This window comes from Psittacula echo (assembly GCF_963264785.1).
Source record: "Psittacula echo genome assembly, chromosome: 1".
NCBI classification, from domain to species: Eukaryota; Metazoa; Chordata; class Aves; order Psittaciformes; family Psittacidae; genus Psittacula; species Psittacula echo.
In genome coordinates, this window is record NC_137735.1 from 28,515,937 (window position 1) to 28,541,544 (window position 25,608).

Consider the following 25,608-nt stretch of genomic DNA (forward strand, 5'->3'; position numbering starts at 1 on the left):
GTAGTCCACCTGTCAAATCCATGCCTCTCCTTTGTCTCGAGACAAAGAAGCTGTGCAGGACAGTGCCTTGCAGAAGTTCAGGCAGATGATATCAGTGGCTCTTCCCTTATCCACCAACACCATACCCCATCACAGAAGTCCATCAAATTTGTCAGGCACAATTTGCCCTTAGTGAAGCCATGCTGGCTGTCACCAATAATCACTAATGTATCTTAGGATAGTTTCCAGGAGGATCTGCTCCATCATCTTGCTGGGCTCTGAGGTGAGACTCACTGGCCTGTAGTTCCCCACATCTTCACTTTCCCCCTATTTAAAAATGGGGGTTATTTCTCCCCTTTTCCAGTCAGTGGGAACTTCACCAGACTGCCACAGCTTCTCAAATATGATAGATAATGGCTAGGCAAATTTATCTGCCAGTTCCTACAGGACCTGCAGATGCATCTCATCGGGTCCCATGGACTTGGGTACCTTCAGGTTCCTGAGATGATCTCAAACCTGATCTCCTACAGTGGGTGGTGGTTCATTCTCCAAGTGCCTGCCTTTGCCTTCTGTGACTTGGGCAGTGTGGCTGGAGCACTTGCCAGTGAAAACCAAACACAGAAAAGCCACTGACTACCTTGGTCTTTTCCACGTCCCGGGTCTCTTTTTTCCTTACAGAGGGGGCCCACATTTTCCCTTGTCTTCCTTTTATCCCCAGTGTACCTACGGAAGTTTTTCTTGTTGCCCTTAATGTCCCTAGCCAGATTTAGTTCTATTTATTATACTGCTTTCTTAAAGAAAAAGAAAGAAAAAAATTCAAACAAGCAAGCCTGAAACAGCTTACACAAACCACTCTGTAACTTTGCATATGTAAAATATTCTAACTTTCTTGCTAGGTCCCTATGCAAGGATTAAACAGTATCTGGGTAAATTTCCCTGTGAATTACTCTTAACTTACATTGAGAACCACATCGCTAGATAAAGTAGTTGTCCTGGGTTCAGCAGTGCCAGTAATTTTTCTCCTTCTTAGTAGCTGGCGCAGTGCTGTGGTTTTGACTTTCAGCCTGGGAACAGCGCTGATAACACCAATGGTTTTAGTTGTTGCTAAGTAATGTTTACTGTGACCAAGGACTTTCTGAGTCTCATGCTCTGCCAAGGAGGAGGGGAAGCCGGGAGGAAGCAGAGACAGGACACCTGACCCAAACTAGCCAAAGGAGTATTCCATACCACAGCACGTCACGCCCAGTATATACACTGGGGGCAGTTACCCCAGAAGGGCTAGATTGCTGCTCGGGTCAGGCTGGGTATCATTCGGCGCGTGGTGAGTGCTTGTATTCTCTTCCTTGTTATTTCCCTTATCATTATTATTATTGGTGGTAGCAGCAGGGGTTTTGTGTTATACCTTAGTTACTGGACTGCTCTTATCTCAATCGGTGGGAGTTACATTCTTTCGATTCTCTTCCCCATCCCTCCAGGAGCAGGGGGAGGAAAAGTTGGGGAGTGAGTGAGCGACTGCATGGTTCTGAGTTACCAGCTGGGCTTAAACCACGGCAGTAATGTGATCTATTTGTCAACAATGTCACATAGTGGGAAAGCTTAGGACATGTATTGCAAATTGCAATGCACTTTTCTTTCAAGACAGTAGATGTTAATTGATCAATATCAAGGTAGGCCCATTAAAAGATACAGAAATACAGTACAAGAAGGCTTTAGCAGCCAGCTGCTCAGAGCTCAGCCTGCTGATCAGGTTTATTAGCTCTCCTAATCTGCAACAACTGCTGCTACAAAAATGACAAAATTTACAGAACATAGTCTCTTTTGAACATAACCCTGAAAAGTACAATCATGTTAATTGATGATGGTAGAAAAGTTAATCTGACAAGCAGAAAGCCTAAGTTAGTCTGTAATTCAGAATGATGCGGTACTCCTCTAATTTAGAAAGGTAAGCATGCATTAAAATTTCAAGTTTTGTTAATGGTATTTAGATAGGGCTTTGCATAGTTGAAGTGATACACAAATGCAAGGAACAAACACTGATGTTCCAAATTAAATTAGTTGATTCTATGTTTAAATACCCTTTACAGTGGTGCAACTCTAATCAAACACAGAAATGGACAGTACTTTGTACAAAGCTCACAGCAACCTTCTGGACATGTTGTCCAACTGTGAGGTGGGTGGGTTGAACAACTGGCTGAAGGGCAGAACATGAAGGGTTGTAGTGAATGGGGCTACATCTGGCTGGAGACTGGTCACCAGCAGTGTTCCTCATGGTTCAGTTCCAAGGCCTGTTCAGTTTACTTTATTTATCGATCGTCTGGATGCAGGAGTTGAATGCAGCAAGTCTGCTGATGATACCAAACTGGGAGGTGCTGTTGACACTCTTGAGGGACAAGAGGTCTTGCAGAGGGCTCTGGATAGATTGCACTATTGGGCAATGATAAATGAGATGAAATTTAACAAGCTCAAATGCCATATTCTGCACTTAGGACAGAGTAATGCCAGGCACAAGTAAAAATTGGGCAAGTAGTGGGTGGAGAGCAGCCCTGGAGAAAAAGGTCTGGTGGTGCTGGTCAACAATAGGCTTGATACAACTCAGCAGTGTTCCCTGGCAGCCAAGAGAGCAAACTGCACCCTGAGGTGCATCAAACACTGTATAACCAGCTGGTCAAAAGAGGTCATTATCCCACTGTATTCAGCATTGTAGGGCCTCAACTTGAGTGCTGTCTGAAGTTCTGGAACCCACAATTTAAGAAGGATATGAAGGTCCTTGAATGAGTCCAAAGGAGGGCAGCAAAGCTGGTGAAAGGGCTGAAAGGAATGTCCTGTGAGGAGCAGCTAAGGACTCTGGGCTTGTCTAGTTTGGAGAAAAGAAAGCTGAAGAGCAACCTCATTGCTCTCTACAGTTTCCTGAGGAAGGAAGCAGAGAGGCAGATGCTGACCTCTTCTCCCTGGTAGCAACAGGACATGTGGCAATGGTTCAAAGCTGAACCAGGGGAGGTTTACACTGGAGATTAGGAAGCATTTCTTGACAGAGAGGGTTGTCAAACACTGGAACAGGCTTCCTAGAGAGGCAGTTGATGCCCAAGGCCTGTCAGTATTTAAGAGGCTTTTGGAGAATACCCTTAATAATATGCTTTAACTTGGTGAGCCCTGAATTGGTCAGGGAGTTGGACTAGGTGATTATTGTAGGTCCCTTCCAAATGAAAGTCTGTTTTATTCAATTGAAAATTAATGAACTGCTATTCCTCTCCTTGTTTTGAATACTTCAGATACTAATCAAATCACTAATACACACGTGTAATGAACTGAATTTAATGACCTTTTAAAATATGGTTTTCTACCTTTTGCTATGGAATTGCAAACCAAAATTTCTGCATTCTGAATGGTAACAGAAAATTGGGAAAGACTAACATGACGGACAATGTCAGTCAAGAATTAAATGAAGTATAGTATAGTACCTGCAAGGTGGGATCCGCTGATTTGTATGGGGGTCACATTTTGGTACTAAGATTGTACAGGCAAAAAACATAAGGTACTTGTAGCAGTTGGTCTGAACCAAGGCTGGGAAAAGAGAAGACTCCCAGCTGATAGAAGCTTCCTTCTGCGTCCTGTGTCCCAGGTAGTTTGGGTAATAAGTATAGTTGTAAGGCAAGTTCATACAGAGCTCCAGAGTAATTGATTCACATTGACCTTTCACAGAAAGAAAACAAAACAAAACAAAAAACCAAAACAAACCAAACAAACAAACAACAAAAAGAAATACAAATGGTGTGAGATGAAATGAAATACAGAAGAAATAATTTAACAAATTTATCAGTCAGGGGATTTCCTCAAAGGCTTGAGAAACTACAAAATTTCAAAGCTCAAGACCCCGTATAAGTAAAGAAACATGGGTTTGACCTCTGACTACCTAATAACCTATTCAGAGACTTATATTCCCTTACCGATATGCATTAACTTCCTGAGTAACATCTTAACTTTAACATGGTACAATAAACCATTCTTTAAAAAGAGATTTATTCTTTTCAAATTAAGTTTCTGATAATTTTCAAGAGTTCCTATACCATAAAGCAATGCACCCACAACACAACTCATATTGGCAGGGCAACTGTCCAAATTAAGAAAACTGGGATTATACAATACTTTGGGTTGGAAAGGATCTCAGGAGGTCTCTAGTCCAATGTCCCGCTCAAAGCTTTGTCAGCTCTGAGGACTGATCAGGTTTCTCAAAGCTTTGTTTAGTTGGGTCTTGAAAAATCTCTAACGACAGAAACTTCACAATTCCTCTGTATAGAAAGCAGAAGGCAGATTTTTTTTATTTCATTTTTACATCCCAAAATCTGGAGGAATAATGAGGACAATTATGTTATGGATTGCACAAACACTGAGTAAGAGACAGTCTACATGCTAATAATTAAATTCAGATAAGGCATAATTGATAATAAAAAGAATGATAAGCAAGAACAAACTAAATGCAACAGCTACAAGTCCATATGATCACACTGACTATAGCTATATAAAGAAGTCATTCTTTTAGGGAGTTCATCACAACACATAATAAACTGATCAAGTATTTTAAAGTTAAAGTATTGTATAGCTCTTCTATTTCTTCTCAAGCTGGTAGTCAGAAATACTTTTTAATTTTCCACCACAACAGAAAAGTTTCAATGAAAAAGTGTAGTAAAAAGTACGACAAAAAATAATTTGTTACCAAAAGACTGCAAATATATTTGCCTGCTCTGAAAGCAAACGTATCTTAACATGATTAATATTGCCTACCAGCCAGTTGTGGCAACTGTGTGATTCTATAGCTGCACCTTTGAGAGGAAGAAGACCCAACAGTCAGTTAATCAGCTGATCAGCCGAACTGTCATTCTTGGACTGGCATTCCCTGTTATAACCTTTTTTAGTATTTAGCTGTAATCTGAAGATTATAAAGTTCATTTTATATACAACTTTTCCTCTGCTAAATCCTTGCATACTGCACATACTTCAAACCACTTAGTCCCAGCTTTGGGGTATATGAGGTTCAAAGACTACAAAAATCCTCATCACACTACTGTCGTTTCCTGTTCCTTTTGAACTCTTTCTTGTCCTCCCACACTTCAGTTGCCCAGATCAGTTTGGCTTTGTCTTTTGATTTTTCCCCGGTAAGTATCTTTCCTTGATGTGTACAGAATATTACATGCTCATCAGTATTTCATGATAAAACCTGAGTAAATGGACCCAAAAGCGCATGCAACGTTGTGTTTGTATAACATAGCATTTGAAACTAAATGGCAGAAATGCTCATGTTTCATTCTCTCATTTGTTATGACTCATATTTATAGGCATTTAGGTGAATTCCAGGAGAAAATCTAGTCCACTGAAATGCCTTTGCAGGATACAAGTTTTCACTTTAAATGTTTTCAATATTATTACAATTCCTTTTTTCGCTGCGTTTAGAAAGCTTCTACTGCATTATATGCAAAGATGTCATTGTAGGTTTGAAAATAGTAACTTTTTACTCTTACACCCAATTCCCTACAATCCACAAGCAGAGTAACAAACAGAATATACATTCCAGGGGAACACCTGGCTGAATTCAAGTAACCCAAATGTTAATCTTTCCTTCTGATATCTGTCCTACAGTTTATCTTGCTGCTCCCTTATTTATAGCACATATAAGTACAAACTAGTGAGTAGGAAACAAGGAATAAAATTCATTGCATCTTATCCTAAAGAAAAAAAAAAAGCAAAATCAAAAAAACCTCACCCAAAAAAAAAAAAAAAGAAAAAGAAACCAACCCAAAACCCCAAACCCCAAAAAACTCCAAAGAAACTCACAAAAAAAAAACCCAAAACAAAACCCCACAATCAAAAAACCAAACTCATAAACCATCAGATTATGCCTGGGTTTAATATCTTCATGTATTAACTTGCTCTACCTACTATACAGAAGTTAGTTCCAAACATAGTAACAGCAGTGAATGGGGTATTTCACAGAATTGTAGAAAGGCTGAAGTTGAGAGAGACCTCTGGACATCATCTGGTCCAATCCCCCTGCTTAGGCACAGCCACCTAGAGCAGGTTGTGCAGAACCATGCCCAGACAGCTTCTGACTGTCTAGGGAGTCTCTACAACCTCTTCCAGACAACCCGTGTTCAATCGCCCTGCCAGTAAAACAAGGGTTTCATTATATTCAGTTATCCTTATGCTCCCGTGTTTCAGTTTGTGCCCATTGCCTTCAATTCTGTCACAGAGCACAAAAAAAAACAAAACAGCCTGCCTCTGTTGTCTTTACACTCCCCATTCAGATATTTGTTCTGTTGTCCTAAATATATTACTGCTTTATAATGCCAGCCTAAACTGATCAGGCATTATCACTCATGCAGAATATCCACTTTAACCAATATTGTGAAACGTGGCCTATGCTTTGGAATTTTCCAACTAAAGTGTTACTTGGGTGAGAAAATGCTTCTTTGTCAACACTGACGTTTTTCATGGGAATTCTCATGTCTTACCAAAGATGAAATATCTCTGGTCAAAATATGAACAGCAAAAATAACATGAAAAAAGATATTACTTCCAGATGTTATGCAAGAAAAACCTCTCCCAAATTCTCTTGCTGTTCCATTGTGTATAAACAATTAAATATTCACTGGACCAGAATGGGAGAGAGATGATCTGCAGATCTAATTCAGATTATGTATTACTCCTGTTGAGAACTATGGACTGTTGCCCATAATATGCCAAGGAAGTATCTTCACTAAAAAGCTCTTGGGCTTCTTATGACATGGAATAGGAACATTGTTTTAGAACTCAAATATCACACATCAAAAAGTTTTTCACTGTCTTGTAACATAGTGCCAGGCACTCAAATGTTTTCCAAAATTACTTTCCAATACATACAATGGGATACAAAAATTTGCATTTTTCAGAAATGATTTTGGACAAACTCTTCTGTACCACAGTCATTCTCAAACTGATTTATCCACAAAAAAGATGAGTCCAAGAAAGAAAGTACACTTTCAGCTGTCTCTTTTTGTGAGAGCAACTGAATTGAGTCACACTGCTCGAAAGACTGTTGCCTTTTAGAGGGCTATAGCTGCTCCTTATGAAGGGTAATCTGCTTAAGAGAGAACTGCTCTCTGAATAGGTAAGAACAAGAGGCTGCTGTGGGTATTTATACATTTTTGTACTTGTTGGGTAAGGCTGCTGCTGGTGCCTTTTGCCACCCAGAAGACCTGTCTTATGGACAACTGGTGACTACACAGCCATCAGCTGTGAATCCAATGTTGTTTCCATCACAATATATCAGATACATTTTACATGGTCTTTACTAAGCAGTTTAAGCTCTAAGTATTTAAAAATAAATACAGTTACAAAATACTGTCTTTTTTTGATCTGAGTAAATTTAAAGTTACTACCATTTTAAACATATAAACCAGGGTTTAGTGTAATGCCTGTTAACTTTTGGAAGCATTATGTGTAAAACTTTGAAACAATAAATAGAAGTATGGAAGCCCCATTCCTGGGCAAACCACAGCTTTGTGGCAACGTCAGTAATGACCAAATAAAAAAGCTGATCTTCACATGGAGAAACTGAGAAGCAACACCTGTTCTTAAAGGCTCAGGATGCTAAAGCTGATGCTTCTCCTGCAGACAGAGAGATCTGAGACTAAATATCCTTCACTTCTGTGTGAGTATTCAGCCCACAGAGGATCAATCTTATCACACCCATTTAAATTTGTGACTAGCTAAAGGGGAGTTATTCAAGTCAGCAATTATATCTCAATCAATACTTGTGTATTCTGACCTTCAAAGATCAGGAAAATATGACCTTCAAGTCTCACCAAAGATAAGCAAAGATTACTTGAAGAACTGTTTTCTGTGGAGATGCCAGACACCTACAGTTTCAAGGGGTTTCAGCAGGAACTGCAGATGTGGTCAACAACCAAAATAATTTGATCTGCTGTGATATCTCATTTTTCATTTCTCATTTTTTTTAGTGTATGTATTTCACGTATATCGCTTCCTTTTCACCAGGAGAGGGATAACTTCTCACAGGAGATAATATTGCAAGATACAGATGAGAAAGTGGCTGAGATAATTCAATGAAGATACCCAAGATTTCAAAAACACACAAAAAAAATTATTTTAAAAATTAAGATTTTGATACAAGTTTTTTAAAAATAAAGTGTATTTTTTGTTAGCTTTGTGTAATTTGGATGCTTTCCTTCCCATTTCATAACCCTTTCTAAATATTTCTTGGGGTTTGATATTTCTCGGTTTGGTTCACAACAGGCAAGTGAAAAACCCCAACACCTACTACTCCACCTTAGAAAGCTCCTTCTCACCTGAATAGTTTGATTATGGCTTAAAGGCCTGATCTACACAGGTGATGTACATGATAGGCATCTGTTGCAGACAACCTTTAACAAAAAGTGGAGGTATATGAACCCTTCTTGAGGGCTGAGGATGCCTCCTGATTGCAGGCCTGGTACTTATGAGAGTTTTATTCATGTTGATATCTGCTTGAAGGACAGCGAGTTGGTCTTAATGCAGAGCCTCCTTAGAGCACAGGATTCCATTCCAATGCAAAGCAAGTCAAGATGAGTCTATGATTCTATGAGAAAGTGCACCATAAGACCACCTTGGCTGAATGTGATTCTCCTGACCAAGCTCAAACACACAAAAATACACAGAAGACATAAGAGGGGATGCAGCACTGAAGTGGAACATACAGAAATTTCCCAAGCAAGAATGTAGTTAGAAAAGCCAAAGCTCAGCTAGAGTTGAAACTACTGGACAATGTAAAGGGCAAGAGAGAATGCTCTTGTAAGTATACTGGCAGCAAAAGGAAACAAAAAAAAAAAAATGTGGGTCTGCTGCTCATTGTGGCAATGGAGCTAGTTACAAGATACACAGAAAAGGCGAAGGTACTCTATGTCATTTTAGCCTCAGTTTCAAATGAGAAATATCACTGGAAGGCTGCTTTATATCATCTGTCATTCATACAATATGTATTGGTCAGAAGAATAAGTAGTTTTGCCAGTTTGAATATCAAAATTATTCCTTCATAAAAGGCCTAAAAGTTCTCCAGACTACTAAACACAGCATCAGGTTTTCTTTTATATTGAAATAAAACCAGTAGCTTCTGCTTTACACTTACACTGTGTTGCTACTTCATGTAAACACTGAGTGTCAGTAGATGTTAAGTAGCACAACTGTAAATAGCCTTTAAGAACGTATCAAAAATTCACAGAAGGGAAAATATCTCAATGTCAAATGTTATGAGGATCTCTAAGTACATCAATATTAAGTTATGATGGAAGTTTCGTTTCAACTTTGCCCTTTTCAATACTTAATCATTACACATATTCATTAGATAGTAAATTAAAGTATTATTTACCATGTCCTACCCTGCATCCTCATTATACTCTAAACCACCCTAAAACAGTGACAGTGCAAAGCATGTGACCTACTTACTGCAGTTTGTCTGGCTGTTTCTTATCTCACAGAGAGAAGTTCCACAGGGATCAGGACAGGAAGTACATCTCTGGTCTCCCTCCTGACAGAGGGTTTGACCTGAGGAAAATAGAAATTTACTATTCTAATTATTTACCAGACTAATAAAAATTACTGGAGTGTAGCAATGAGAAAATGCAGAGTTTACATTACAATTAAGTATTTACTTTACATAATTAAGCACCCTACAGCAAGAAAATGTTGTAAGAAAGGAAAGCATGCAGGAGTGTCCAGATGTCACTTTTCTTTACCTGTATACTTAAAATAAGACTTTACATCCCAGTTTCCTATTGAGAGGTATGGATCTCTGAAAGCCATTTACCACAATTCTGCAGCAAAGTATGAAAAGTCATATAAATCAGATTTTGGAGGGAACAATAGGTTCTAGTTGAAAGAGAATATTTTCTGGGAATCATTCCTCAGTGCAATTCAGTTGATCTGCTTCTCATTTTATGATTGTTTTGGTGGACAATAAAAATCTTCCTGAAGAAAAGTCATCAAAGCTGAAGTGCCATTATCCCTCTTTGGCTGGTTAAAACACTAACAACAACAAGAAATCCCAAAAGGCTATGGTCCTAAAAATGGAATTCAGAGCAACTAAAACCAGCATTTCATCGAAACATTTCTGAATGTATTACCTGGGTAGCTAGTTTCGCTGACAAATCCCTGGACCTCTCTGTGTCACAGTGATGACAGCTCCTTTCCAAACCATTAAATTCTCTCTTCAACGTGACTTTTGCAAAAGCAATCATTTAATTTACTATTCTGTACACAGAGACTGAGCAGTTCGGATTTCATCATCTCATCCTCTTTAAAATGGGTTATTGCAACTACTACTTAGTGTTTGTATTGCATTACACAATTGATTATTATTGAACATTAATCATTCAGTCATGGCGTCCTTATATTGGGGTACAGAAGATGCTTAAGAAACATCTTGTCTCAATGATCTTTACAACAGCCTCATCCCAAAGAACTGACAGTGTAGTAATGTGGATTTACTTCCCTTCATACATGTTACATATTGAAGCAATACAGGTACTTTAGCTGTAGCAATTGACTGTCTTATTTTACCAGTGCAGCTGATCGCAAAATTGAACTTTAAAAATAGGGAAAATTTCTTAAAGTCTAAACCTATTACAAATAATTACATTAAAATTAATTTTTTTAAGTTTGCTCCAACCCCTTCTTATCCCACAGTGGAAGAGTTTCTCAACTCTTTAAAATTCCTTTTGCTGCAATGTAGATTCTTTTGATCCAAGCACAGTCAATGCTGAATTTCTATAAACACACTCTACTCTCTCTTTCGAAGGGATCACAGAACCAGCTGTGAATTTATCTTATGATAATAGGTGTGTTCTACTCTAATAACTTTTGAATAGGTTGTCTTATTACCACTATATTTGACAACACAAGGGTTTTCTACATAAAGTTAACTAATTTCTTTAAAAATGAAATTCGAAAGAGTATGTCATTAATAATTCTCACATTGAAGGAAAGGCTGGTATCTGCACCTACCTTACCATAAACAAGAGAATTACATGTGAAAAATATCCTCAAATACTGAAACCTTCACAACATTACAACATTTCTTTCCAAGTGTCAAAACGTACCACAGGACACAAGTCTTTGGGGAAACACATTCTCGGGCTCAAGAAACTGCGTGGTTTCCTTTTCTTTCATATAAACCATCATGAGCCAGCTATTAAGTAGCTGTGAAAACTTACATTTTCATACATTTTTCCTTAGTCACACTAAATAATTAATTAATTTAGGAAAACATCCTTTCTCTGATTCCCAAGTACTGAAGAAAAGATAATTTTCATGAGAAAATTCCTTCTCAAATGGCACCAATTCCTGTGATAGTAGCTTCTAATTGCTGCAGACAATGTGAATAGATATCAATTTATTTTAAGTAACAGCTCATTATGTCGGATAACCGAAACCTATACTAAAAATCACCTCCATTTCTTTAACTTTTTATATTTTTAAGGACTAATAAAGCTCTGCTTACAAATTCCTGTGTGAAAGCAGACACCAGAGAACATTAGCAAGTGTTACTTGAAAGGGAATGAAAGTAAATGTCAGATAGCTTTAGCTAAAGACACTTCAGAACAAAGCAATCAATGGTAGGTTCAGTAAGAACAGTAAAATGGGGGATACCCTCACTTTCACTGCAGTTTTCTTCATCACTTCCATCCTTACAGTCATTATCTCCATCACACTGGAATGCACTAGGAATGCACTGCCCATTTCTGCACTCCACCAGACCCTGACTGTGACACGCTAGAGAGAAAAAAATGATGATACACTGGTTAACTTAGACTAATGAAGGTCTTAATTATTTTTGAACGTTATCTTGAAGGTATTTCAGGAGGAGCTAGTAACACTGCTTAGAACTGAAAGTCACTAGAAGACATTTTTCATTGCATGTAGGCCATGCTTTCAATAGCTTAGAGCTACAACAAACCAACAAAAGCATCATTTTTACTCAACTAAAAATTGTCATGTTTTCTTTGCCCACTTACTTACATTCTTTAATTCAGAATAGATTCTTAGGTTTCAGGGAAAATTTTAGGATAGTGATTGTTAGGTCAAGCACTGAATGGCAGCAAGAATCAAAGCAGCATAAGCGTATCTCTTATGACAACTTTAATCACATTAAAACATATGCTAGTTCCCCAAGGCTTGATTTTGCAACCTTGGCAATATACTAGGGGAGTTGTTTTGTAGATATATACCATTATCACTGGAAAAGAGAGAAGTCCAGACTCTGACAAGCTTTGATAGGTTGCATACAGACAAATGAGAAAGCTGTCCCAAACTCAGAATGCCTACAGTTTAAAGAGATTATATACATTCATTCATTATTCTTTAAGGGGAACATCACAATTAACAAAAAGGTAATTCTGTAATTAAGCTGAAACACAAGGTAATGCTGGGAGTTCTCAACAATGGCAACAAATGTTTAATTAGCTGCAGTCATCTTCCAGTAGGGACATTTATCAAGTGCAAACTTTGCAAATCAAATAAATTTGTAGTTTTGCCTTACAAGTAGTAAGTAAATATACTACTTTTAAAATGAAAATAATGTAAGATAAGAAATAAAAAAACTGATTTAGAAATTAAAGGAACTTACAGCAATTGATTTCATCTGATTTGTCTATACAATCATGGTCACCATCACATACCCAATCAGCAGTTATACATCTCCCATCTCCACATCGATGATGCGTCACTGGATTACAATCTAATTAAAATTCAAATGTGAGGACAAAAAAAAAAAAAAAAAAAAAGAAAGGATGATGAGTTACAATTTGTGTATTTTGTGATTTTGATCAATTGTCCTATGCCTATAAGCTAATTATTCTTACCAATGAGCCATTTTGAAGTTGTAAAATACAGTAAGAGATTTTTCTGTTCCTGGAGATTTTTTTGGCAGATTTTAGTTACATATGTTCTGAATTCTCTTGCCTATATAGATAGTGTTGCACTTACTCCTCTCAGGAGCACAGTTGTTTCAATTTGCAAATAAACACATTTCTGACATTTGTTGAGCAGATTAAAAGATCGTTGTATTCCCATAATGAAATGCCTTTCAGTTAGCCAACATTTCCAGTTGCCATCAGGGAAAATCATTCCCTACATTTATCTTTTTACTATGAAGTAAAAAAAAAAAAAGTTTCATTTGCCCTATTTGGCACTTAATCAGAAACTTTTTTTGCATACACTCAGAATTTTTCATAAGAATGATCTACAAGGAAACTATTCCAATCTTCATCTTACTTTTCCTACCCAAGTGCTTCCACAAATAAATAAAAGCATTCTTTTGAGCAGTCTGATTTTACACCAAAATAAATAGTGAGTGTAGACAGTCTGATGTGAGACCCATTTATAACCTGTACGAAAAGTTAGATCTTAAATTTTCTATATAAAAAAAAACCCCTATCTCAAGATAGCAATGGTTGGAGTTAGATAAACATTCAAAAAAGTCTTGAATCAAAGATGGTTTATGAAAAATAAACAAATAAACAAAAACCAAACAACCAACCAAACAAAAAGGAACAATCAGAACTGACAAAAAGTAGTGAAAGATCTTGGAGTCTTAGAGTGTGTTTAATTTGGAGAAGAAACATAAAAAAACTATCAGAAAACACGTGCATTGACTTTTAGTTTCGAAATTTCCTGTGATTTTCCTTTAGAGCACTTAATTTGGCTTAGGTGTAGCACCAGGAGCAAAAGTTAAAAAAACTAAGGCTTTCAAAGTTTTGTAATATATACATGTGCTAATTATTCTTTTTTATGGCAAAACTTCATCTTTTTCCTATGAAATTCAAGTGTAAGTAGAAAGACAAATATAAGGCGGCAGAACATGCAAAGCTGACTGAAAGCAGAATTTGAAAGAAACATAATTTGATCATCAAAATATGCAAGTTCACTCTGAAGCTTATGTAAAAACAGTTCAGATACAAAACAGTTGCCATCACCAGTGTGCAAGCTCTTATGGTTTCCTTTAATCTCAGTTAAATTCAGCCATGTTAGCAAGAAAGCAAACATAACATCTTGAATTAGTTTAAAATAAATTATGAATCACAGTATTTCTTCAAAATACCACTACCTTCAAAATTTTGATTGACTCGCAGTTAAAACTTCACAAATGGCACATAAATTTGTGAGCTGTTTTTACTTTGCACAAAGAGAATAACAGCAGGGTATGCTACTCTTTCAATAGTTTAAAGAAAAAGATTGCTGATTTAGGCAATACTGGTATCTTAAAGACTTTAGAAAAGCATAAAACTTTCACTTACCACAGTTCTGTTCATCGCTAAGGTCTCCACAGTCATCATACCCATCACAAACAAACGTATAATTTAGGCATTTTCCTGTGTCACAGCGAAATACATCATCACTGCAATCTGCAAAACAAATTTTTGTAAAATGTTAGCATGACTTTGGAACGTTCATATAAGCTACGAATGTATTGACTAAATCAAAATTAGCTAAAGATACACCCCAATTTACAGGTACACATTAATACCCAATGTGCATCAGTTTATTAGAATCTAAAATGGAAGAACAAGAAAGATGAAAAGCAATTTTTAGACATTTTTATTACCAATTGCTTTTTTGATCAATGCCATGAGGAGAAAGCGCTTTGTTTACACATATGGACCAAAATGTTTAATTATATTTATACATATACAGTTCTTGAGTAAGCTTGTAGGTTTCATCAGTTAGACTACCAGGACAGTCTTGAGAACCTGATGTAGCTATTAGCTGAAGCTGAAGCTTCTATCAGCAAAATCAAGATCCTCAGACCATGCTTTTTAGCCTACCTTTGATCTTGCAATGGTTTCAAATGAGTTTTATGCCTTATGCAGCATTTGGCCTGATGCTGATCAAAGAATTCTTCACACTGTCAGCCCTAGGTGGGTTTAGCCTTTCTTTCCATGGCTGAGTCCTTCAGTAAAGCCCTGATAAATATTCTCTGAGAATATCCAGAATGTTTGATAGAAACATGGAATCTAACTTGTAGTAGTCAAGAAAGGGGGGAGAAGAGAAAAACAGGGTTAGCAGTGTCTGGTCCCATTAGTAATAACTTTTTAACTCTAGGCTTTTTCTTCACATCTGGCTTTTCCAGGGAGAATACCAGGATATAGAACAGGTATCTGGACCACGCCTTCTTCCTTTTGAAACTATGCCAGTGGAACCAGGGAAGTTCTTTGTTCCCTTTCTTACTGGGATAAGTGGGCATTTTAAATGAGCTCTTTCCTGGAAAACGTACAGAGAGAGCTCTGAGAGCAGGCAGTGGAACAAGGCACAAGTCTTTCCCCTCAGTTGAGATGCTCCACCACTAAACAACAGAATCATGCTACCGTTTGCTTTTCTCCTCTTGGCATGTGACTCTTGTGTTCAAGATTGCACAGTGGTCCCACTTTGAAAGATGAGTGTCCTTCTAAGTATATTACACATTGTAAGGTGCAGCATTCTCTCAGAGGGTGCAATGGGGTTTCTATCCCTCCAGATCAATGTCAGCCAAGTGTTCCACCTCCTACGTGAGTGCTCAAAGTTTTGCAAGGTTTTAACACCCTCAATTCTAGAACTTGAACATGAATCACTTCTTCCACTCCCGCACAGAAGCATTTGTGCTTTCTATGAGTTTCACATCATCTTAGAAAGTACAAAAAAAATTTACAGCACAATGCAAAGGACAATATTTCAGGGCATAATGAAAAATAATATGGCTAAACCATGAGCTTTGTAGTCAATAGTTAATTTAACAAGAACAAAAGGCATAGAACAGTAAACACCAAAAAACCCAAACTAAATTAAAATATTTAAGTTCTAGTTTCAGAACAGAACACTTTCAGCAGAACAACAGCCTCCTGAAAGTAAAATTCTAAGCATTACTTGTTTTGAGTTTGCAATGGCATGAAGTACTCTGGCAATCTTTATTAATCTTTACCAATCTTTACAATCAGTTTGTAACTGACAATTTCTGTGTTTGTATTGCTCCTCACGCAAATGAAACAAAGCTGTCTTTTTCTATGTTGTTTCCTCTGGGCAAGTTTATTGTTTAATTTCCATCCATACCCTCATTCCTGTTTACATTCATACTTCTATAGCTGTGCAGTGTCCTTTAGGGCATGGCAGCTCTCCTGCCCACACTGACAGGGTAAACAAAAAGAATACAAACTGTCTTGCAAGAAAATAAGATTCACTTGATGAAAATCTAACAGTCTTAACATACATTTCCTTCAAGATATTGGCAATAATATATTGTATGGGGTAGCTAGTTACTTCCATCAGAATAAGATGGGCACATTGCAGCTGCCATTTGTAAAAGACAATGATGGTACAAACTCAGTTTTCATACAATTAAATACTAATTCCTATTGTATACTCCACAAAACACAAATAAACCCTGGTCAAACCTTTGCATTCTGCAACCCTTCGATCTCCACTCAAGCATACTCTGTTTTCACCACTTCACTATTGCATCACGTTGTCCTTCTGACCATGAATCACCTCAACCCAACACTCATGATTTTACATTTAAAGATGTAAGGATTTTAAATTTTAAAGCTGTATGTTTAAAGACATATGTGCAGACTCAATGTACATTTTGTGTCACTTCAAGGAGTAAATAAGACCTTAATTCAACAAGACGTTCTACCCATGTGTGTAAACAGTTTCATCTGTATTTTATTACCCAAATGGTCTTCATCTCGTTCACCCTTGGTGGAAGAGAAGTATGATTGAGAAAGTCACAAAGGAAGGAAGAAGAAGCAAGTGTATGTATTAAGAAAGTGTGCATCTAAGTGCAGCCAGAGGGATGTAGGAGAGCCTGTTGCATTTGGTACATTACATGTAAAATTTGTTCATCAGGATCCTTCTGACAGACCCAAGTGTTGGCACTGATAATTTATGCACTTGTAGATCTTAGTTACAGCTTCTTTCCCGTTCAGATCCCTATGTGATAGCTGGCTGAGCTGAATTCCAATTCCTCAGCTGGCAACCTACACTGCACAAAGTCACAGACTAAATGGTACAGGAAACATGGTGAAATCCTAAATACCAGTTTTCGGCTGCAGCTGTGAAAGTAATGACACAGCTAAGTAAATTAAACTATACATTCAAAAAGAGGCATGGATTCTTCTAAAGCCTAACTATTGCCTGCATACTTATTATGGCCCATCAAAGGCAAGAAGAGAAAAATGCAAGTCAAGAGCCAGGAAAAGACCACATCATCTAATCAGTTTCTTGATGCAGAATCCTGACAGGAGATTCTAGCAAGAATTATTAATAAATATGAAAAAGATTAAAAAAAAAAAACAACAAAACACAGAGACTTCTACATTTCATAACGCATATAATTTTCAATATTAAAACTAAGGAGGCACAGCTGTAAGGTTCACTTATGTAACTTTAGACATCTACATCGTTTGGTTTCTCAAGCACACAGGCCATCTAAATTACCTGCTTCAAATAAGATAAATCATGTATCAGAAGTGTCTGTTTCCCTTGGCTGATTTTCCATACAGTCAGTTTAGACATTTAGCTCAGATAAAGTCACCTGTACAGGGACAGACGACTCTGTCGCTAATGTATGTCATCTCATAACTAAAAACCAAGGACATCTGTCCAGTAAGAAGTTCTGTATTTTGGGACTGCAGATGTGGGAAGCTTCGACAGGAACCTGGACATCCCAGGAGAACGCCTCTGGATACATTTACTTTTTTTTAAATCTTGAATTATGAACCAAACCTGATTGAGTAGTGCCTTCAAGACCAATGATACTGAGGTGAATGGGCTTCATCTCTTGTCACCTCATCCTGTCGTCTTAGGAGATGAACACAGCATTGCACCCATCAGGTTATGGAATTGACACTGAAGCAGCAGACAAAGCAAGCTCCTCTGCTATTACTGCAGATGTCTTTTTGTAACAAAAATGGGAAAAGAAACTTAGAGATGGATAAAAAAAAATACTAACTTTAGTACTAAATAAATAGGAAAGGAAATATATGTGTGTACGAAGGTGTCAGAAGCAAGAGCAGAACAGGATTTAAAGGAATGCTATATGTTACTTGCTACAGAACACTGTAAGTGCGATTTCATTTAAATAATCATGCAGCAAGAAGATTAATAACAACCTGAAACAAGATAAAGAAACAAGAATCCAAACAGAATCATTTATGTTGGAAAAGACCCTTAAAATCATTGAGTACAACCATTAACCTAGCACTGCTAAGTGCACCACTAAATCACATCCCTAAGCACCATATTCACGTCTTATAAATACCCCCAGGTATGGCAACACAATCACTTCCCTGGGCAGCCTGTTCCAATTCTTGACAATCCTTTTGGTGAAGAAATCTTTCCTAATAGCAAATCTAAACCTCTCATGGCACAACTTGAGGCTGTTTCCTCTTGTCTTGGCTTGCTACCTGGGAGAAGAGACCAACCCCCACCTCACTACAACCTCCTGTCAGGTAGCTGTAGAGAGCAGGGAGGTCCCCCTGAGCCTTCTCTTCTCCAGACTAAACAATGCCAGTTCCCTCAGCTGTTCCTCATCAGACTTGTGCTCCAGACCCTCCATCAGCTCTGTTGCCCTTCTCTGGACCTGCTCCAGCACCTCAATGTCTCTCTTGCAGTGAGGGGCCCAGAGCTGAGCACAGGATTCAAGATGTGACCTCACCGATGCAGAGTACAGGAGGATGATCACTGCCCTGGCCCTGCTGGCTAGGCTATTGCTGATACAGGGCAGGATGTTGTTGCCCTTCTTGGCTGCCTAGGCACAAGCTGGCTCATGCCCAGCAGCTGTTGGCCAGCACCCCCAGGTCCTTTTCTGTGGGGCAGCTTTTCCCAGCCTGTAGCACTGCATGGTTGCTGTAACTGAAGTGCGGGACCCAGCATGTAGCCTTGGGGAATTTTACACAATTGGCCTCAGCCCATCAATCCAGCCCATCCTCTGTGAAGCCTTCCTACCCTCAAGCAGATTAAGACTCCCACTCAATTTGGTGTCATCTGCAAATTGACCGAGGCTGCAGTCAACCCAAAGATCAACAACAGCCCAGGTGATACAGGGTTGTTAAGACTGTAAAATGTTTGTCATAGGAGTAAACTGTTGCTGCCAAACAAAACATTAGAGGACACAAAAGCCTAGTGGGTTTTGCTGTCAGTCAAGTGATTCTGGCCAGACCACTTGTGTATATACTAGGGGTGAGACAATTAAGCCAATGAGATTGAGTGCAAATGGGTAAAGTAAGTTTTTCAGGATGCATATGGCCTTTCTTCTTACTGAGGTTACCCATCCAATTTTGTTACATTCATTTCCTACAGAAACAATGATTAATTTGAATGGTTTGATTTCAAGTAAAGCATGAAGCTAAATAATTTATATCAGACTGCTGTACATATTATATTGCAATTTGTAAAGTTCATGCCTCTGATTGCCACCCTCTGGGCCCAACTATTCATCCAGTTTTCAATTTGCCTCAATTTTCAACCCGTCTCATTAACATATATCAGAGTGAATTATTGTAACTCAAATATAGTGTGCAGCTGAAAGAAATCTATTTCTGCCCCCAAATTATCAGCACCATTATTGTCATCCCTGAGAAACTTACCTGTTTGCATGCTATTCTATATTATGTTACAGCATTTACAGAGTAGAGGAGGCAGAGCGAAAGTTCAACAAGTAAACCTAAAGCACACCAGAGACTGAAACAAAGCTGGAAAGAGCAGGAAATAAACACATGGACAGGGCTCCACTGTGATAAAGAAACTTACCAAGGGAAAAAAAAAAAAAAAAAAAAAACAGAACCAAATATGCTGAGAAAAAGAAAGTTCCTGAGTTGACTGAAAGCAAGCCCAAAGACTCAACCTTCAAGGCCACAGCCAGCAAAGGCAGTTTTGTCTGCAAATCCATTTCTATTCTGCCTTATCAAGTTTCTTTCAGTTTTGTTTTGTAAAGGGTTTTCTTTTTTTTTCCTCTTATAGCGTTATTTTTTTAATTTTACATTTTAATAAAGGTTGGCCTTTTACGTTTAAGAGCCTTTTAATCTCATTGTGAAGTAACTGTAACAAGAAGATTCTCCTCACCACACTGGCCGACATGAAGAGTCTCATGTGGTCTCTCCACAAGACTCAAGCAGCAGAAATACTTGCCTTTCTGTGGAATTTTGGTCTTAAACTGCCTATTGCTACGTAAGTTTGTTTGCTAGAACACAGAGTCCAAATATTTTTCTCCATCTATATTACCCACAGTCTTTGTTTCCCATTGTCATGCAGACAAAACAGCTCCCAGCAATCAATGGAGCAGAAATTAGTCAGGAAGTGAACTGTACGTTTATACCTAGTTATCCTCTTCAATGTATTCATGCTGCTTACTCTGAGTTAAATCTGCTGCTTTTGTTTCATATGCTCCATATTACCTCCATTCTCATGGCTAACAACAAAATCTGAAAATAAATTTCATTCCATGCTAGGTAAAACTTTCCGATAAGCAAATACAGTTTGGACTTCATAAGAAGGGAACAACTTTTCTCCGTGTTGTTCTGAATCCCACTAAACACTGGCAAGCTGTATGTAAGCACTAACAGTCACAATTCAGTTTATACAAAATAGAACAAAGCCTAAAAATTCAAAATCCTGTTTTCTTTCTCAGATATTGCCAACTGTTTAATAATTAAATGGTGAATAGCAACTACATTCTGTGGAGTACTGAATATTCTCATTATTATGGAAATGCCAGTCACTGCTAAAGTTATTGAACTATCTTCAACTGAACTGAAATACCTTATGAATAAACCTAGGATAAGAATTAAGTTTGATGGCCTATACTTTGATTGAAGGACAAGTGTTTTAAGAATTAAAAATTTAATAATTTAATAAAATTAATTATTAATTCATTATAACCTTCAGTTATTTATAATGATTCCTATAGGAATTACAGAATGATTAGGGCTGGAAAGGAACATCTAGTTCCAACCCCCCATTCACCGGCAGGGACACCTTCCACTAGACCAGGTGCTTAACGACCTGTCCAACCTGGCCTTGAACACTGCCAAAGATGACAGACTCCTCTAACTACTCATACACTTATAACTTGCATACACTGTCTGGACCCGAATAAAATGTATTTTTAGGGTTAATGGTAATTTTTGCCATTTATTTTTCATTAATGGAAGTTTAGTAATTGTGCTTTTTTTTCCTCAATGGAAGAACAAACATCTTAATTCCAATGAGACCAAGAACATAACTGCCTTCCCACATGGCTGTGCCTTTGTCATAAAAGGGGATATGAACTGCCAGAATGCCCAGAAGTCTCTTCTTTGTAGCACTCTGAAGAGGGAAGATAATTAAAACCAAACCAAATATCCCAAATAACGCACCTTTAAAAGTGTGTTTAATTCAAACCAGGAATAAAACACTGCTGTGCCAAAAACATTTTAGGATTATGACTTGGCAACAAAAACAACCTGTACACCGTAACAGCAAAGATGTTGTTCTGAGCATCTTAATGGTGTATTTCCATGCCTTAATAAGTTTTGGTACAAATGTTCCTCTAACTGTGGTCAATCACTGAGATGAGCTGCTCCAGAACTGGCCTGATCCACAGTGGAGTGGTAGATCTTGGCACACAGGGAGACTTCCTGAGGCAGAGAAACACCAGGGGAGCAGAGACCTGCCAGGAGCCAGCAGCTCTCTCGGGAGATGCTGACTGACACCTGAGCATTGCCAGAGAAAGCACAGCCCAACCCCACACCTATAAAAAGCAGCCTAGGGAGCACAAGTAACTAGGAGTGCTGCAACCAGAGCATAGAATCATACAATAGTTAAGGCTGGAAGGGATCTTCAAAGGTCATCTAGTCCAACCTCCTAGTTTTCTACAGTGAGGGTTGTAAAATACTGGAACAGGTTGCTCAGAGAGGTGGTAGATATGCCATCCCTGGAGACATTCAAGGCCAGGCTGGATGTGGTTCTGGGCAACCTGATCTAGTTGAAGACACCCCTGCTTATTGCAGGGGATGGATTAGAGGACCTCTAAAGGTCCCTTCCAATCCAAACTATTCTGTGGAGTAACTCAAGAATTTAAGAGGGGCAATGGCTACTGGAAACACAGCATCTTTTATCAGACAAGATTTCAGGCAAAAAAGTCGTCCTTCAGTTTTGCTATTTCTGCCGTGTAATTCAAGAAGGTCTTATTTGACCTCCACCCCCTTTCACCAACTGCTAATAAAAGACATCCTCTGCCTATAAACCCTGTATCATTTAACACACAGGCTTTCACAGTATCACAGTATGTTAGAGATTGGAAGGAACCTCAAAAGATCATCTAGTCCAATCCCCCTGCCGGAGCAGGAATACCTGCTTTCTTTTAGAGGTAATCTTAACTCATGAAATTTAAAATGCTTGTAATACTTTTATTGTTATATTACTGATTTCTTCTTTTCCCATTTCTAATGGAACTCAAGAGACATAGTTTCATAGGCATTTTTTAATTTTTTAGCTTACATTAAAAACTTGACAGGAAAAATTCAAATAAAAACATACTACATTTTTTATGTAATCAAAATTATATCAACCTCCATTAAATAAATTGTAGGCTATTAAAGATAAAGCAAGCTCTAGACTTATTCATATTGAGACCAGGAGGAAATTGCAGCCATCATTTATTCCTTGGAGTATTTCAGATAAAATCTATCAGCAACTTCCTCAAAAGCAGATTTGTGAGTCTTGGAATGCCCAGGCTCTTATATCACAAATATGAACAAATCCTTTGGGGCCAGTCTAAACTGCAGAGTCTGGAACTCAACCCCAGGTCTGATATTTTCCAAAGTCTGAATGCACAGTGCTGTTTTGTGCCATCATGTCCTACTATAGTCCCTATTCAGTCATTGTTCCACATTTTCCTTTTTTCTTTTATTTTCTTTCTTTTCCCTTTTCTTTGTTTTCCTACTGTACATTTGCTGAGCTTTTCCAAAGGTAGTAGTCCAAGGATGTTTTTTGTCAACACAGAAAAACACATAGGAGCTCTAAAGATACACAGTACCGCAGAGAAATAAACAAGAAATTGAGGTATTAAGCATGTATTTTCTTTTTTCTTTTCTACCAGCACCATATACTGGGATTTATTTCAATAAACCACATCCAGGGTTGAGACCAAGATAACTTTCTAAACAGATGGTTTTGCATCTTCTCCAAAATCAGTGCCAAGGACTGGGAAAAAGATACAATTGACAATCTTCAGTTTATTATCAGAAGTGTTCTTCTGATACATGTTTTTGATCTATTTAAAAAATAAATAAATAAAAAGCCCCAAATACTCCCTAATTTTCTCATGACTTTTTGCAGAAATCTTAGAATATCCTACCAGGCATAAAACTTGTTGGATCAAAATTACATGCTGTGACTAGAGTGAGCAAAGGTAAACACATTCAACGGCAACTGAGAGTCTAAACACCGATTACGCTCAAAGACTATGCAAAGCTCCCATTCTGTACCAAGAGAAACAGCTTTTAGGTTTCCCTGAAGAAATTCACTGCTTCAGTGGAATGGTGCAAGGTTTAACAAACTTACTGCAATGGACCTCATCACTCCAATCATCACAGTCATTGTAGCCATTACACTGCAGTTTCCCTGGGATGCAGATTCCACTGGCACATAAGAAACTCTCCTCTCCTCCACACAGTGCTGCAAAAGAGAAGAAAATAAAGAATGAGTGTTAAACTTCTCAGGGTAAGCAGAAATAAGCAGAAAAGAAAGATGGCTAGAACAGTGAGTCTTAATCGAGGCTCTTAAGAAACAAACCCCAAATTAATCAAATTCAAGCAAGTGCAAACTGGCATTTTTATCTAATTTTTGATATTTCAAAAATAGCTATCTAGGTTGAGTTAATCAGTGAGGTTCAATCTACCATTACCTCTAAAAAGCTGCTGTACAGAGTAACTGTTAAAAAGTGACCATAGGATGAGATTAAAGAAGCTCTGGGTTTTGTTTTGGGTTTGTTTTGGGTTTGTTTTTTTTTTTTTTTTTAATTAAACAGATGCACCCCAGATTAAATATCCAACTAAAGTTACAACAAATGGATCTTCCCAGCCTAAATGTTTTTCCAAAAGATTACCAGGTCAAGACCTAACAGTGTAGCAGGCATCTTTCTAGAGGTAAAGGATTCCTCATCCTTATAAATTCTCTGAACACCAGAAGACAGTTATTATTGCTATTAGATATAGTGTGAATTAAGATACTTAGAGACAACTTCCCCCTAGATCTTTAGGTATCCCACTGGAAATGTCTTGCAGGGCCATTATGTTCAGAGGGAGGGAACTCATAAGCACCTTCCCATTCAAGTCCTTCAAAGCACTTAAAATGTAGAGATGCAGAAAACCATTAATTTGTTTACACCTTAGTCCATGCAATATAGACCAAACTTCTGAGCCTTTGCCTTAAAAACAAAAAAAAAATTGGCTGATAAAAGTCCCTGTAAAGCATACAGACGTACATGGGGATGCAAAGTAAAGATGTCAAGTAGAAAAGCAAATATTCAGTACAAAACTTGGTTGTTGGTTTTGTTTGGGTTTGGTTTGGTTTTTTCCAAAAGCCAGAGTTAACTGTCAGGCTACTTGACAAAACTGAACAAAACAGAGTTTCACCTTTTGTAAAAGATCAGTTAAAAAAACCCAAACACAATAATTTTACTCTAAGCATACATACCTGAAATGAGAAATAGCTTTCAGAGATGGAGGAAAAAAATCATGTTGCTCTGCCAATGTAGTTAGTAAATATATCCATGTGTGAGAACAGCAAGTTCAAACAACAATATTTCATGGAAGTTCAAAATTCTACTCATAGAAATTTCATTGTAATTCAAACTTCGTATCTAAGTATTCCAAGGACAATAAAAATTTCTAATTGTAGCTTTCAAACTTGACCACACTGCAAATCACAGGTATGAAAAACAATCATTTTCAGCAGCCACTACAGAAGCACTTCCTCCATTAAAGTATTTTTGCACCTGACCACAACATAACTCCGGTTTTCCAATTTTAAAATGCCTAGATTTGTATTTTCCTATTCCTATAGGAGAGTTTAGTTCATATTTTTCCTCCCTTTATTCTCTGAACCTGAGGCTTCACAAAGTCTGGAAAGTGTAAGTATAATCTACATGTCAAAACTAAAAAATGGATGTTGAGTATTCTCATCATAATTGTGTATTTCTCATAACATGTCTACCAACATGCATATTCATGCAGAATACAGTTTAAAATTAAGGAAAAATAACCAAATATGCAATTACAGCATTTTTAGTAACATTAGCTTTTATGACCTCAGTTTGGCACTGCAGTAAATGATAGCGCAAAGGTAAATTTCAGATGAAGCCATTAATAAGCCAATGACTATGATGAGGTTTGTGTCTACCTTTTACCTGGTGCTGTACTCAGTAGAATTCATAGTATAAGGACTTACCCTTTACAGTGAAGTATTATTCACAACAATGTGTTGATTAAGCACATTCTTGGCATACAAAAACAGAATTTAGGTGAAAGATCAGTCCTAAACTAACACACTGCTAACATTCCATTTAAACTCTCCTTTCTGAAGGCAACATTTCAC

General features: G+C 37.7%; 1 protein-coding gene across 1 annotated transcript in view; it reads right to left on the reverse strand.

Annotated features, from left to right (window-relative positions):
- The window catches only part of CORIN (corin, serine peptidase), a gene marked incomplete at both ends in the record, with an annotated part of 142,839 nt that overhangs the window by 42,095 nt on the left and 75,136 nt on the right, over positions 1–25,608 (reverse strand). The window contains 6 exons of the mRNA XM_080630219.1: positions 3,438–3,669; positions 9,451–9,549; positions 11,659–11,775; positions 12,629–12,739; positions 14,298–14,405; positions 23,575–23,688. Coding sequence (XP_080486345.1) covers positions 3,438–3,669; positions 9,451–9,549; positions 11,659–11,775; positions 12,629–12,739; positions 14,298–14,405; positions 23,575–23,688 — 781 coding nt within the window. The remainder of the gene's footprint in view (positions 1–3,437; positions 3,670–9,450; positions 9,550–11,658; positions 11,776–12,628; positions 12,740–14,297; positions 14,406–23,574; positions 23,689–25,608) is intronic.